At 43.9% G+C, this 15,314-nt stretch overlaps 1 protein-coding gene across 18 annotated transcripts in view; it reads left to right on the top strand.

Annotated features, from left to right (window-relative positions):
• The window catches only part of KEL (Kell metallo-endopeptidase (Kell blood group)), a 53,276-nt gene that overhangs the window by 24,663 nt on the left and 13,299 nt on the right, over positions 1-15,314 (top strand). For 16 of the 18 annotated variants that reach the window (XM_053301237.1, XM_053301231.1, XM_053301236.1 and 13 more), the window contains 4 exons: positions 5,715-5,860; positions 7,046-7,175; positions 10,190-10,304; positions 13,884-13,927. In XM_053301237.1, coding sequence (XP_053157212.1) covers positions 5,715-5,860; positions 7,046-7,175; positions 10,190-10,304; positions 13,884-13,927 — 435 coding nt within the window. The remainder of the gene's footprint in view (positions 1-5,714; positions 5,861-7,045; positions 7,176-10,189; positions 10,305-13,883; positions 13,928-15,314) is intronic. The other 2 variants (XM_053301235.1, XM_053301229.1) reach the window with 1 other exon arrangement.

Genomic DNA, 15,314 nt, shown 5'->3' with positions numbered 1-15,314 from the left:
TTTATCAAGACATCGAGTCCTTCCCAAGGACCTGGGATGCCAGAATTTTATCATCAGTACTGTTGGTTATTATAGATATTGTTGCAAAATATAGGCTGTTCCCAGTAAAGCTGCTTTTTGTAATTGGCTGATGGTGATTTCTGTGGCCCCTATGGTGTTGAGGTGCTCTTCAAGGTCTTTTGGGACTGCACCCAGGGCGCCAATTACCACTGGGATTATTTTGGTCTTTTTCTGCCACAGCCTTTCAATTTCAATTTGTAGATCTTTGTATTTTGTGATTTTTTTCTATTTCTTTTTTTCCTGTTCTGCTATCCCCTGGTATTGCTATGTCGATTATTTTCACTTGTTTTTCTTTCTTCTCGACTACAGTTATATCTGGTGTATTGTGTGGCAGATGTGTGTCTGTTTGTAGTCGGAAGTCCCATAATATTTTTACATCTTCATTTTCTTCAACTTTTTCAATTTGATGGTCCCACTAATTCTTGGCTACAGGTAGCTTGTATTTTTTGCAGACGTTCCAGTGTATCATCCCTGCTACCTTGTCATGCCTTTGTTTGTAGTCAGTCTGTGCGATCTTCTTACAACAGCTGATCAGGTGGTCCACTGTTTCATCTGCTTCTTTACAAAGGCGGCACTTGCTGTTTGTTGTGGATTTTTCTACTTTTGCTCTTACTTCATTTGTTCTTAGTGCCTGTTCTTGTGCAGCCAATATTAAACCCTCTGTTTCTTTCTTCAAGTTGCCATTCTTAAGCCATTGCCAGGTCTTGGTGATGTCTGATTTTCCACTTATATTGTGCAAATATTGACCATGCACTGACTCATTTCTCCATTTTTCTGCTCGGTTCTTGACTTATTCTTTCTTGTAGGCCAGCTTTCTTTCATTGGTGTTGAATAGTTTCTTGTTCTTGACCATTTGAAGTGCATCTTCTTCACTGTCCTTTATATATTCTTCAAGGCCTCTTTTCTCCTCCTCTACTGTTTGATGGACTTGCAGCATTCCTCTTCCACCTGAGCTGCGAGGGAGGTAGAGCCTATCGACATCACTGTGGGGGTGCAGAGCATGATTGATGGTCATGATTTTCCTGGTCTTACGATCTAGCGTCTCTAGCTCTGCCTGGGTCCAGTCTATTATTCCTGCAGTGTATCTGATATCAGGTATAGCCCAGGTGTTTATGGCTTGTATGGTGTTCCCGCCATTGAGTTTGGACTTGAGGATTTTTCTAACTCTCCTGATGTATTCACTTCCAATTTTTCTTTTAACTTCAGTGTGTGCGATGTTATGAGCCTGGAGAATGCCCAAGTATTTGTAACGTTCTTTCTCTTCCAGGTTCTTGATGTTGCTTCCATTGGGCAGTTCTATTCCTTCTGTGTTTGTTATTTTTCCTCTTTTCATTATTAATGCAGCACACTTGTCTAGTCCAAACTCCATTGCTATATCGCTACTGAATATACGGACAGTGTTTAGCTGTGATTCGATTTCTGACTGGGACTTTCCATATAACTTCAGATCGTCCATGTACAGCAGATGGTTGATTTTACTTGATGTTTTAGATGTTTGGTATCCGAGGCCTGTTTGTTTAGTATTTGTGTAAGTGGGGTCATGGCAATTACAAACAATAGAGGGGATAGTGAGTCCCCTTGGAAAATGCCTCTTCTAATGCTAACCTGTCCAAGTGCCTCGCCATTGATAGTTAACTGTGTACTCCACATGCTCATTGCTTTTTAAATAAATATCTGAATGTTTTTGCTGACACCAGTTGTTTCTAAACATTTTAGTATCCACGTGTGAGGCAATTAATCAAAGGCTTTCTTGTAATCAATCCATGCAACACTTAGATTTGTTTTTCTTCTCTTGCAGTTTTCTAAAATCATTTTGTCAAGCAGCAGCAGGTCTTTTGTGCCTCTGGTGTTCGGGCAATTTCCTTTCTGTTCAACTGGAAGCTGTTTGTTAGTTAATAAGTGTTGCATCACTTCATCTGCTATTATTCCAGTTAATAATTTGAACATGGTTGGCAGGCAGGTTATCGGTCTACAATTACTTGGAACTGCACCTTTTGCTGGGTCCTTCATGATGAAATGAGTTTTCCCAGTTGTTAGCCATTGTTCAATATCACCTCCTTGCAAAACATGATTGAACTGTTTTGATAGTTGTTTATGGAGGCTTGTTAGGTGTTTAAGCCAAAAGCCATGCAGTTCATCATCACCTGGTGCAGTCCAATTTTTAATTTTCTTTGCTCTTTCACTTATTAATTCTGGTGTTATTATTAGATCTTGCATTTGTTGGTTACATTTTTGACCTCTTTCATCCAGCCTGCTTTTTTATTATAATCTTGTCCCATAATTGTCCCATAATTTCCCCCAGAATTGCACTGTTTCTTCTTTATTTGGTGTTTCTATGTTTCTTGCAGTTTCTCCTTCTATGCTTTGGTAGAAACGTCTCTCATTTGACTGGAATTGGAGATTCTGCCTGTGTTGTGTAATTCTGGCTTCATATCTGCTAATCTTCTTTGACACTGCTGTTATTTGCTGCTTTATTATTTCCAGGACTTCTCTAATTTCCCTTGAATCTAGGTGGTATTTTTGGATCAGATATTGTTTTCATTCTTCAGCTTCTTGTCTTTCATATCTTTCAGTTTGCTAGCATCTGATCTAAGCCTGGAGATTTTATTTTCTAATCTAATCTTCCATTTAGGTTAAGTACTGCTTTCTTTTTTGACAGGTCCACTGATCTTATATCCGAGCTCTTGTGTTGTTATTGTTGCTGCACTGTACATTAGTTGGTTTGTTTCTTGCAAATTATTGGTTGTTATTTCTGCAAGTGCAGCATTGACATCTTTTAATGCCTGAGCAAGTTGTTTTTTGGCAACTGTTTTTAGAGCTGGAAGTTGAACCCTGGTGGTTGTTTGGTTCATGTGCTCAGTTATTTTTTGCTTTAGTTCTTGTTGCTTTTCTGTTAAACGGCATTCGGGTTTTTGAGGTGAAGGCAAAGGGGAGGTTGCCTGGTTTTGATTTTGAAACAGTTCAGCAACAGTGGCATCCTCTATTGCCAACACCTCCTCCACCTGCGCCTGAGCAACTTCTTCAATTGGTGATAATTCTTCTTCCATCTCTTGAGCCTGTGTTGCTCTTTGCAGTTCTCACAGCTCAACTCCTGTGAATACTTTATTTCTTATTATGAATCTTCTCTGGTCTGCTAGCCTTTGTTCTGTTATTTCTGTGTCTGGATGCTTCTCTTTCCAAATTTGGTACATTCTTTTAAAATAACTTCTTCTAGTTGGACTAGACTTGTAATAGCAGATCATTATTTCCTTGTTGGCATTTTTTTTTATTTTTTTCGGTTAAGCGACGTTTCTTCCAGTAACTTTGCTGTCTCCAGCCCTGGTTGCTCAACTGAAGATCCTGAGTCCTGTAGCCCACTTGCCACCAGATGTCCAGGGACTATAGCATCTGGTGCGGTCCTTGTTGACCCGGGCGACGACCGATCCAGTATAGATTTATTAAAGTTACGTCTCACCATATTGTTGATGGGAGAGGCACTCTTTGTCTGGCTCCTCTGGTGAGACCTGTCCAGTATGGTTGGACCTCTGGCATAGCTTTCACCCTCATCAGAGCAAACAAGCCCCACAACCACGCCAAGGTAGTGCCTCACTGGGGGATTATTATTATTATTATTATTATTATTATTATTATTATTATTTCTTGTTTACACAGTCAGACAGGTGTTATTGACTGGTTTGTTTTATCCAGACATCGAGTCCTTCCCAAGGACCTGGGATGGCTGAATTGTATTGTCAATTGTTATAGATATCATCGCAGAATATAGGCTGTTCCCAGTAAAGTTGCTTTTTGTAATTGGCTGATGTATTATTACTATTACTGTTACTATTACTTCTGGTTGAAAGAATAAATTAACATTTCTACTCTAAAGTTCAGTCCCCTGACCTAACACAGAATTTTCTATATGCTGCAACAGCTGCTAATCTGAATGTTTATTTTTTTTAAAAAATGTCTGAAGGGAAAAGATAACACCACTTGGCTGGTGATGTTCACCATATAGCTGAATATAGCATCTATTCAACCCAGGAGGTTTTTCTTAATTAAACATAAAATCTGTGTGTCCACTATATGTTTGGGATACTGTGTACACACTTGTTGTCATTGCCTCATCTGAAAAGGGATATTGAGTATCCAGACACCTTTCGTTTAAGCCGAGCATGCTTTAAATTTTCACTCATGTTCTACAAAGCATGGAAATTGCAAGTTAAGGTGCCCATCTTAATGTCCGTGCCATATAAGCTGTAAATATTGTGTACAGTCTCATATATTATGTTGGCTTTAGAAATGAGACTCAGGGGCATCTCAGGCACATGACTGGGGAAGCTGCACCTGCGGGTGTATAAAGTCTGTGGGCCACCGTGGGAAACAGATTGCAAGATAGGAGCCCTATTCAGACATTAAGGACATGCACATGGCCATCTTTTGTGGGCGGGGAAGGCACGGGGTGGGGAGGCAAGACTGAGCTTACCTTCACCCCAGATGATTCCAGTCAACGTGTGGGGTGTGCCCCTCATGCGCCCACATGATCAGCACTGCTCCCAGCACACACACACCCATTTTCCCCCATTGCACTCTAGTTCTAGCCTCTGTCATATTTACTCCTGTTGTGTCTCTCCCCAACAAAGACCACAGTCCTATGCAAATCAACATGGGACTGGGTTGTAAAGGTGGCTGCTTACTGCTTTGTGTGGTACATTCATCTCTCTCTCTCTCTCTCTCTCTCTCTCTCTCTCTCTCTCTCTCTCTCTCTCTCTCTCACACACACACACACACACACACACACACACACACACTCCAATCTCTTCATCAAGTTCTAAGCAATGCCAACTATTCTGCCTCTGCCAGTTGTGTACTAAGTAATAGGAGAGTGTTTCCAGGAGCTAACCCATGGGGTACTGGGTTCTGTGGTTTCGGAGATGTTTTGAGTGTAGATTCTCTGGTAGCATATGAGAGTGGATTCATGGTTTGTTGTTGAAAATCTCATATGCTGCCAGAGAATCTACAGGCTGGGCTCCGGCTGGCAACAAGGCAGGCATAGGCAATGGCATGGCATCGTCATGGCAACTTGAGGCATGCCATGCAATACAAACTAGTTCTCTCTCTCTCTCTTCAATGAGGCAGAATGGCGAATGAGTAACTAACTTGTTGAATGAATTGAAAACCCCTCCTTGAACTCCCCCCACCCTTGCCCCTTCTTCAACCCTGCCCCTGGCCAATGTGGGGTCAGTAAAGAGTGGCAAGAGGCAAAAGAACCAATGGGGAATAAGGAGGGAATCGTCAGCAGGTCAGCCCATGCTTTAGGTCACCAATTGGAAGTCTGGAAGAGTGGGAAATTCAAAGAGATGTCAAACACAAATTGGAGACTGACTCAGAGATCACCACAAAATGGAGGTCCGAAACAACAAAACGTTTTGTAGCTGAAAAGCTTTCGGATTTGGAAAATTGATGTTTTGTTTTGTCTACAGAACACCCGAAACGGCCCGTTTCGAGTACAAAACGTTTTGTACCCAAAACGTTTCGCACATCCCTTCTCCTGTATTCTACTAAAAAAACCCACATGGCTCTGTGGCCTCCAGGAGTCAACATCAACTCGACAGCATGATCTTTCTTTTCTGCTTCTGAGTGAAACTTTTCCTTCTGTTTGATTCTGACATAAGGTAAAGGCTCCTGCTATTGACTGGCTCTCATGCCTCCAGGCAGCTTTCCATCCTGTGCAGCTGAATGTCTCTCAGCCAATTGCTGTGCATGACATGGATTATTTGGAAGGCATGTCACAACTGATTGGCGAATGGCAGAATAAAAGGTAGGAGTCAATACGTGATCCTGCAGCTTGTGGTATCCTGGAAGGGGTGTCAGGGCCCAGAAGGATGTCAGCAGGGCCCACTAATACAAGTGGTGTGGTGGTCTAAGCAGGCCAATGATATGTTACAGTGAAGGTAGACATTGTTCCAAAGTGCCAGAGACAAATGGCATAGCTGAAGGCGGGTAATGCATCTCCATCACACTAACAGAGATCCAGGAACAGATAATGTGGTCTAAGATGGGATGGTGGTTAGGGTCCAGGGGAAACAGGTGATAAGGCAAGTTTGGTAGCAACTTCTCCTGCAGGCAAGAGGTTCAAATTGGAGAGCCAAGGTCAAGATACTTCTTATATAGAGTCAACAGGGACCCTATTGGCTCCCCAGATCACCTGAAACTCCCTGGGCTGGCTGGCTGCAGTTTACCTTGGTGCCACTGTCTGAGCAGCAAGGCTAAGATAAGAAAAGCCAGCCTTCCCCCCCACCCCCATGAGTTATCTCAGAGAGCAAGGTGCCTGAGCTCTGTTTCCTGGGTTTGGGACCCCTGGCCCCTTGCACAGAGCAAAGTATGCTGATCTGCATAGACAGTGCATCTGGGAGGTCTCAGATGGGGGTGGGGGGTGGGGTTACATATCCTTTAAGCCAGTGCAAAGTCAAACAGCTGACCTTTAAGGAGTCTTGTTATTATTGACATATCATGAACTAAAGAGGTTATGCCCCTGCTAACTGAGCAAAAAGATGCCTTTTAAAGAGGTGATTCTCTTATGTTTAGCAGGGGGAGAGCAACTGGCCCTATCCAGCCCCAGCACAGCATCCCTCCAGTGCCTGTTGCTGGGATCTCCCTGGTGTTTCTTTTTAGATTGTGAGCCCTTGGGGGACAGGCGACCATCTTATTTAAGTATTGTTTATTTTTCTATGTAAACTGCTTTGGGGACTTTGGTTGAACAGTGGCATATTCATAGCAGTAGTCGTATGGCATTAGTTAAAGACTGGACCCTTTGTCTTGATTGCTTGGATGAGATTTTTGTTTGTTTTTTGTTTAAGGATTTGGATTAAATACTTTTGGGCAGCTTAAAATTTATTCACTGTAGGGGTCTGTAAATTACATCCCTGACTCTTCTTACTATAATTATTACTAATTAGAAATGCATATGTGGTTAAATGAATACCAAGTTTTCTCTTTTTTGCAGAGATGTCCTACAGATCTACATGATACTCTGCCTGGTTGAGAATCTGTCCCCAGCCTTGAGCAGGCAGTTCCAGGAAGCTCGTCAGGAGCTGACAAATACGCTATATGGCAGGATAACAGAATCGGAAGTGGTGAGCTTTCATTTTCCTGTCATTTTCATGTTAAAACTGCAGTGAAGGTGGTGCACTGTGCTCTTGTGGAGCTCCCATTGCACACAGACCCCAAAGAAGACAGGATATATGTATTGAACTGTACATATATGTGTTGAACTAGGGCCACAGTTTATTAACTACAACTATCAGGGATCTACAACTAGGGATGTGCACAGAACCGGCCAGGCCAGGCCAAGCCAGGCCAGGAGAGGTCTATCATCACCTACTAGTTGGAGGGCTAAAGGCCACCTCCAGCCTCAAAGGCAGGATGCCTCTGAGTACCAGTTGCAGGGGAGTAACAGCAGGAGAGAGGGCATGCCCTCAACTCCTGCCTGTAGGCTTCCAGAGGCATCTGGTGGGCCACTGCGTGAAACAGGATGCTGGACTAGATGGGCTTCCTTGGGCCTGATCCAGCAGGGCTGTTCTTATGTTCATATGTCATGACCATCTGGGGTTTTTTTAAGCAGAGGAAAGAACCTCTAATCTGATCCCCACAGATTATCAGAGCCTCCATTTGACTCTAGTCCCTCACCATTCAGATGACTGCAGCAAGTTCTTTGTCATGAGGAGTAAAAGGGAATTAGGTCCTCCAAATATCTCAAGATGCATTACACTCCCTGTAGAGAGGAAGCCCTCATATAACAGCAACTGTTGTCTGACTGGCTCCTCTAGCCACAGAACTCTATGATAAACATGGCCGCTGGGAACAGTTTTAAAAAGCAAATTCAACACATGATCAAACTCCAAGGTAGGGCAGCTCTTTTTGAACTGGGCTGAACTGGTTTATGGGCCAGTTTGTAGGCTATACTTGTAAAGAGGACTCTGGTGAGGATTCCCTTTTATGAGTAAACGTCATTCCCTATATTAATGTGGAGGAGGGGAGAGAAAGGGTACTATTCCCTTTAATTTAGTGTTGGCGGGAATGACAGAGACGGCGGTGGCCGTGGTGGTGGTAGGGGATTTCCACCACCACCACCGCCAGCCTTCCAAATGGCAGCCCGAGCCGGCTACAGCCTGGTTCAGGACTCTGCACATGCGTGGAGGCTATTTCCGTGACCTCTGTGCTTGCGCGGAGGCCATTTGTGTCACCACACAATTTGCCCCCGCCATCCCCACCACCTCTAAATTAAAGGTAAAAGGTAACAGTGCCCTTTATCTCCCTCTGCCTTCCTCATTAGTATAGGGAATTCCCTTTACTTGTAAAGGGGAATACTCACTGGATTCCCCTTTATAAGTATACCCCCTGAACCAGCCCACAAACCGATTCTTAGAACCTGGTGTGGTCCGGTTCAAATTCAGACTGACCAAACTGGGCCAGTTCAATTCGAACCGTGGTTTGAATCTAGCCAGCTAGCAATCCCTATCTACAACAGAACATGGCAACAATTAACTACAGTGAGTGTGGGCAACTCCACTCCTCTCAAGGGAAGTTCAGCCTCCTATTGAGGACTGTCTGGCCCCCACTGTTGGGTGAAACAACTAGACTTGGAGGATGGCAGCAGCACAAGCAACATAGCATCGTCCAAGCTACACAGTTTATTATGACAAGGAGGTAGCCAGCCAAGTCACACACCCCATACGAGCCCCAAAGCTCTGTGTGAGTGAGCTGAGTGGTGCCCTAAAAGTGGTCCATTTCCAGACACCTCAGGCCATGAAATCCTGAGGGGCTGTTCCATGGAACCACCTTTCACCTATAAAGGTGTCTCTGGAATAGGGATGTGCGTTCGTTTCGGATACAAAACGTTTTGTGCACAAAACAGGCCATTTTGGCTGTTTTGTAGACAAAACAAAACACCCAAAGCTCAAAACAGAACATTTTGTAGCCAAAACAAAACATCCCTGTTTCGGATACAAAACATTTTGTTGTTTCGGCTGTTTCAGAACTCCATTTTGAAATCGCTCGTTATTCGTTTTAAGGAAATTTAAGGGTAAAATTTACCCTCATTGGCCAGTGGGGCAGTGTGCACACTGCATTGGGACAGTGTGAATTTCACTGTTGTTGTTTCACACTGTTGTGTGTAGATCAATTGCATTTCTGCGGGGGGGGAGGGGGGAAGTACATGACCTTTGGAAATCTGCCTGGTTCTTTGCAAACCTCAAAATGGGGGTGTTTCGGATTCGGGCCAAAAACAAAACAGAAAACAAAACAAAACGCACAACCCTACTCTGGAAGATCTTACCTTCCCTTAACCTCATTCACCTGCTTGTGTGACCAACTACTTAACAAGTAACTCCCACCACTATTACCCCTTCTAACTGAGCAAAGAGAAAACTTTTTAAGTGGCAATTCTCTTATATTTAGAAGGGGGAGAGCAACTGGTCCTCTCCAACCCCAGCACAGCATCCCTCCAGTGGCTGTTGCTGGTGTCTACCTAATGTTTCATTTTAGATTTTGAGCCCTTTGGGGACAGGGGACCAACTTATTTATTTTCCTATGTAAACTGCTTTGAGAACGTTGGTTGAAAAGCAGTATATAAATATTCGTAGTAGTAGTAGTATCGTTAACCCTATAAAAGCACCTCAGTGGGGAGCAGTGGGAGGGGGAGGATTTCCACCCAGGCCAATTGTGGTGAAGATAAAAAAAATCCTACTTGGCCCATAAGCGACCAGCTAATCTCTCAATAGGTAAAGGGTGGGTGAGTGGGAACTGAGACTCCTATGTGGAGTGAAGGGAAAAGAATGAGTGGGCACATTTTATAAGCATGGCGATGCCTCACTTCTCCACTGGCCCAGGAAAACCATGTGGTCCCAGGTGGACAATTCCTTGTCTGCCCTGCCTCCCTGCTGCCTGGGTTCAAAACCCACCTCACCCATAAGCCGTTTGGGATTGGGGTGTGAGCAACATTCTGGTTTTAATGGTTTTGTTGTAATTGTAAACTGCACTGAGTCGCTTTGGAAGGGTGGTATAAAAATCAAATAATTAATTATTGCACATGTGTGCAAGAGGACTTCTCAGAGGCTTTTGCCCAGTGTCATTTTGCTTTCTTTTTAAGGTAAGAACTGAACGTTGGAGGAAATGCCTGAGTGAGACCAGCACCTTCTTTGGTCCCATACTTGGAGAGATGATTGTGCAGGAGATTTTCCCTCCAAAAGCCAAGGATCTCGTAGGTATTCAACAATGCCAGAAACAGACACACTTGTCTCTAACTTCTTGTCCTTCTCAGCTACTGTCCTAGCTAATGTGATATATCCTAAGGCTAGGGCTGGGCCCAGATAAATAGTGCCCTGGGTGAGGGGTGCCCTGTCCCTATGGTTCACTCAACAGACAGTGAACCACCAGGTGTAGCTTGGCATCCCCTTAAGGTAAGTGCCCTGTGTTCCGCCGGGATCACCCACCCCTAAGGCACAGGGCCATACCCCATGCTTGAGGATGGGGTGGCCAAATCCCCCCAGACATATTTCCCTAGAACTGACAGGGAGATGCCAGACTAAAGACTAAGCGATTATTTCCCTTAGAAATAAAACACGATGGCCTCAGAAAGAGAGTAGTTCTTGACATCTCCCACTCCACACAGAGAAGATGCTAACTCAGCTCAGCTTCTCCTTGGTCACTCTGATTACAAGCCCTTCTATTTCTTTGTCCCTGTTTTTTAATAGTATTTGTTTCTTGTTTTCTCCTTCCCTGAATCCCGCTCTATATTTCCAACTAAGATTCTTCTGCATCTTCCACATACCTGCCTGGGCCTTTAGATCCTCATCACAGGCCCTGGTTTCCACAGACACAGATCTGACTTGTGGCATAGTGCTACCACATCTAGAGAGCTCCCTTTCCATGAGGCTTTACAGACAGGGCTTTTATTTTGAATCCACTCCGGATTGGAGTGTGCCAGTCCACATATTAGCTATATTTGCACTGAAGTCCCTATGGGCTATCAGGGACCAGGGCAGTCAGGACTTTCTTTTCCCCTGAATGGAGGCTGCGCATTCTGGATTATCCCGAAGTATGTCCGGCTTTAAAAATTCCTCTAGTTTTAGAGGCTTTTTGGGGGTTGGGAGGGGTGGGGGTTCTGTTTTGCCCCACAGTTTCTCTGTTATCTGTGGGGTGGTCATGCCAATAAAATGGCATTTTTCAAAACTCAATGAAGGGGAGTTTGACAGTTGTTTTGAGCATGGTCTGCTCTAAGTGATTTGCAGTTGCAAGTGCTGGGGCAGGGGGAGGTGTTGTTGCAGACTGGTGATACTCCGTTGAGGGAGTCCAGAAGGGGAGGCGGAGGGAGAAGTTCCTGAGAAACACAAGCACAAACTGCAAAATGTGTGTCTTTCTATGTTTTACACAGGCTTTAGATATGCAGAATGGATATAAGCTGAGCCCTTTTTTTGCCTGAGCTGTTTCCATTATGTGTGTGTGTGTGAGGGGGGCGCAAAACATGAGGTGATGAAGGCAGTCACTCACAAAGGCAAGGGTTAAGCATCCTGCTGTTTGATCCAGCTGCTGCTTGATACCATCGTTCCGCTCTTAGCTGTCAAAGTAAAAACAAACAAACCAACAAACCACTCTCTTGCCTCTTCCTCTGTGGTGTGATTTGTGATTGGTTGGAGGAAAATCCCGGAGCAAGTAGGTGGGAACACACAGGAAAAAGATCTGCCAGGTAGTGCGGAGAGGAGCCGACGGCTATGTGAGCTGTCAGTTTAATCCCCCGAATTAAACATCTTGTGTATCTGCTGTGAAGCAGATTCACTCTTTAGATACACATGGCATGAAGCCATGTATGAATAACTCCCAGGAAGTTCTGATAGGGCCTCACACTCCCAAGTTTCAAACTGGCCTTCGGAATTCACGGCTTTTCTTTTAATGCTGGTTTTATAATGTTTTAAATGTTGATGCTGAATTTACAGTGTCATTCTGCTGTTTTTGTTGTGTGATTTCTTCTGGAATTTTGGATTTCTTCTCTTTGTGTTTTATCTTGATGTAAATCACTTTGGGTAAACCTTTTTATTTTGTTTTATTAAGAAAAATGAACATCTCAGTCTCCTAGGGGTTTTGCCTGGAGTTCTAAGACCTTTCAGGTTTTCCTTCCTTGTCTGCTATCCCTTTGTGATGTGGAATTGCTTCAGGAAATCTTTGCATAAACAAAAGACCTGCCTGCAATATTATCTTGATGTGGCATTGCTGCATACCTTCTAAGGAGGACAGGGTGAAATTTATAGTGGGTTCTGGCATTTTTTATTTTCATTTTTTGCACAGTGGGTCCTGGCAGAAGAATACAACACTTCTCTGACCTTGTATGGTATGCAGTTGCAGAGGCCTTGTGTAGGCTGATCTGCTGAGACATCATCATCATGGCAAAGAAGGCCTCTGTATCTGTTGTAGTCTATGCTGCATTAGAGATTTGTACCCTTCACAGAACCCACCAGATTCCAGTCAGTTCTTGTCTTCCAGTCAGTCTGTTTGGGCATCCTTCTCAGATGGCAGCACTTCGAATCTTCATTTACTTTGAGCAGAATCTGATCATCAGAACAGCCCCGCTGGATCAGGTGTAAGATCTATCTAGTCCAGCATCCTGTTTCACACAATGGACCACCAGATGCCTCTGGGAAGCCCTCAGACAAGAGGTGAGGGCATGCCCTCTCTCCTGCTGTTGCTCCCCTGTAACTGGGATTTAGAGGCATCCTGCCTCTTCGGTTGGAGGTGGCCTTTAGCCCTCAGACTAGGAGCAGTGGATAGACCTCTCCTCCATGTATTTATCTAAACTCTTCTTAGAGCCACCGAAGCTGTTGGCTGTCACTACATCTTATGGCAGAACATTCCATTGGTTAATTATGTGTTGTGTGAAAAAATACTTCCTTTTGTCATCCCTAAATTTCTTAGCAACCAGTTTGATGGGATGAGCCATGGTTCTAGTGTTCTGAGAGAGGGAGAAAATGTTCTCTCTCTCAGCTTTCTCCAAACCATGCATGGTTTATAGACCTATATCATATCTCCCCTTAGTCGTTCTTTTTTGTAAACTAAAAAGCCCCAGGTGTTGTAGCCTTGCCTTGTCATAAGGCTGAGTTTCTTTTATGCTTGAGTACTTATGAATAAATAGACCTGTAAGCTTTAAAAAATAAAATAATAATAAAGCTAAGTATCAAAATAAATTCACTTGAGTTTTCCAATTGTTTTTGAAAATTCTTGGGAAAATTTAAGGTTTTATTTTAAGTTCTTTGAGAAGATTTGAAATCTTAGTGCACCTGGGAGAGTTCTCTCCTCTCTGTGTTCCTGTTGTGATGCTTGGAGATTGTAATGCCTTCTGGCCCAATGCATTTCACTTGGAGACAAGTATAAGCTGGTTTGAGTTCATTAGCTTCAAGATGGATTAAACTGTCAAGACAGTAACCACAATTTTGAGCCTTCGAATTGTCAGATGAGATATTTGTCAAAGCTTGTAAGACAAAATGATTGTAGTACATTCACATAACCAGACCAGATGCAAAAACAAACATATACATTAATTTTCAATCAACTGAAAATAATAATAATAATGTATCTCAGACCAATTAACATTAACATCAAGATGCAGTTAACTGCTCCCCCTCCTGTAGAATTATAGAATTTTTGAGTTGGAAGGGAGCTTACAAGGCTTCTAGTCCAGCCTCCATCTCAGTGCTTTCTTCCTTTAAATGGTTTATAATGCTCCTGACCTTCCTTGACCTGACTTGTAATAGCCTACAGAAGCTTATGCTACAATACATGTATTTGTTTTTAAGGTTCTACAAGATTCCTTATTGTTTTTGCTGCGATTGATGAAGAGGTGATTACTCTCTTTTTAAAAAATGACTACATTAAAAAGAAAACTCTAGCAGAAGTGAGAAACTTCAAAGATAATATTTTATTAAAAATCTGCAGGAAAAGGTCAGATTACATTTGTAACTGAGACTAGTTCATAATAAGATTTGGTCTTTGCCAAGGCCTCTGCCTCAGAAGTAGAACTCTGTTTTTCATATAGTTTCTCATTATTCCTAAACAACTGGCTGACATCCGGACTAGCACTGTGTGGGTGTAGCATGCTGAGTTCTAGACTACTGCTGTGTTGTCATGTGAGTGGAGAAAAGGGTGACTTTTGAGAATCTCCTCTTCCTCTGAAGCCCGCTGTGCATCACAAAAACATTCCTTGAGGGTTCCATAGCCCCCAGGGACATATTTTTGGTATGGACTTCAGGGGGAAAGGGAGATCCATAAAACTTGCCCCTTGCCTTGCTTGGGCAACAGGACAGTGATAGTCTGGGACAGGGCGTACCACTAATGAGGCAAAGGGAGATGAATGTCTCCTGGCCCACTGCCTCTGAGGCCCCCCACTGCCAAGTCCTTTTCCTCAATTCTGCCATGCAGCATGCCTGCAAGGGAGAGCAAAGGTAGCTGCCTGCCTGCCAAATCTCTCCCTGCTTCCCCGAGTGCTTGAGAGAAGGAGCTGCTGGGAGCCCAAGGTGATGGAAGGAGGGAGAGAAGCAAATTTCCCCTCGGCGAAGCTTCCTCCTTCCCAGCAGGCTGAGGTAGCTGAGCTCTGTCCTGCTGTTGGGGGAGGAGGGGGAGGGTTCTATCTGCCTTCTATTGCCCAGGCTGGACCTGGAGGTGGAAGAGGGTGGGAGACACGACAAAGAAGACAAGAAAAAGTCAATCCCCACCCCAACCCGGTTTTGTTGAATTATGGAGCTTGGAGTTGTTTGCAAACTGTCTCTCTTCAAAGGGGAAAGGGGAAGAGTTTCATGTGTGGGGGTGTGTGGAGAATGGAGCACCCTCGTGGAGATCAGGTCTGTCTTGTGTATGTTTCATTTTTCGTACGTGTCTTCTCTCTGTGCTTGCAAAACTCCTGAACTCTGCAAATGTCCTGAAAAAGCAAAAGCAGCAGGAGGGAAGCTGTGAGAAGGAGGGGGGGAAAGCCTTACTTCCAAACACTCCATTCAGCTATGCGGAGGGAAAAAGTGCAAGCCAAGAGAGAGCGGCATGAGGGAGCAGCTAAGCAGCTCCTGCTTTTCTGAATGGGGGGTCTCTTTCCCACCCAGCCCCCACGTTGCATTAAAGCTACAAAAATCCCAAGGTCTCCCCCGTCCTCCCTCAAAAAACCCCCATTACCTTGTGGTTTTAAAAAATAAATAAAATCTTTATATTCTTGGAAATTCAGTTGTTTAAATATTGGATCC

This window comes from Hemicordylus capensis, chromosome 2 (assembly GCF_027244095.1).
Source record: "Hemicordylus capensis ecotype Gifberg chromosome 2, rHemCap1.1.pri, whole genome shotgun sequence".
NCBI classification, from domain to species: Eukaryota; Metazoa; Chordata; class Lepidosauria; order Squamata; family Cordylidae; genus Hemicordylus; species Hemicordylus capensis.
The sequence above is the reverse complement of the archived record's forward strand: the minus strand, read 5'-3'. Positions and strand labels throughout refer to the sequence as shown.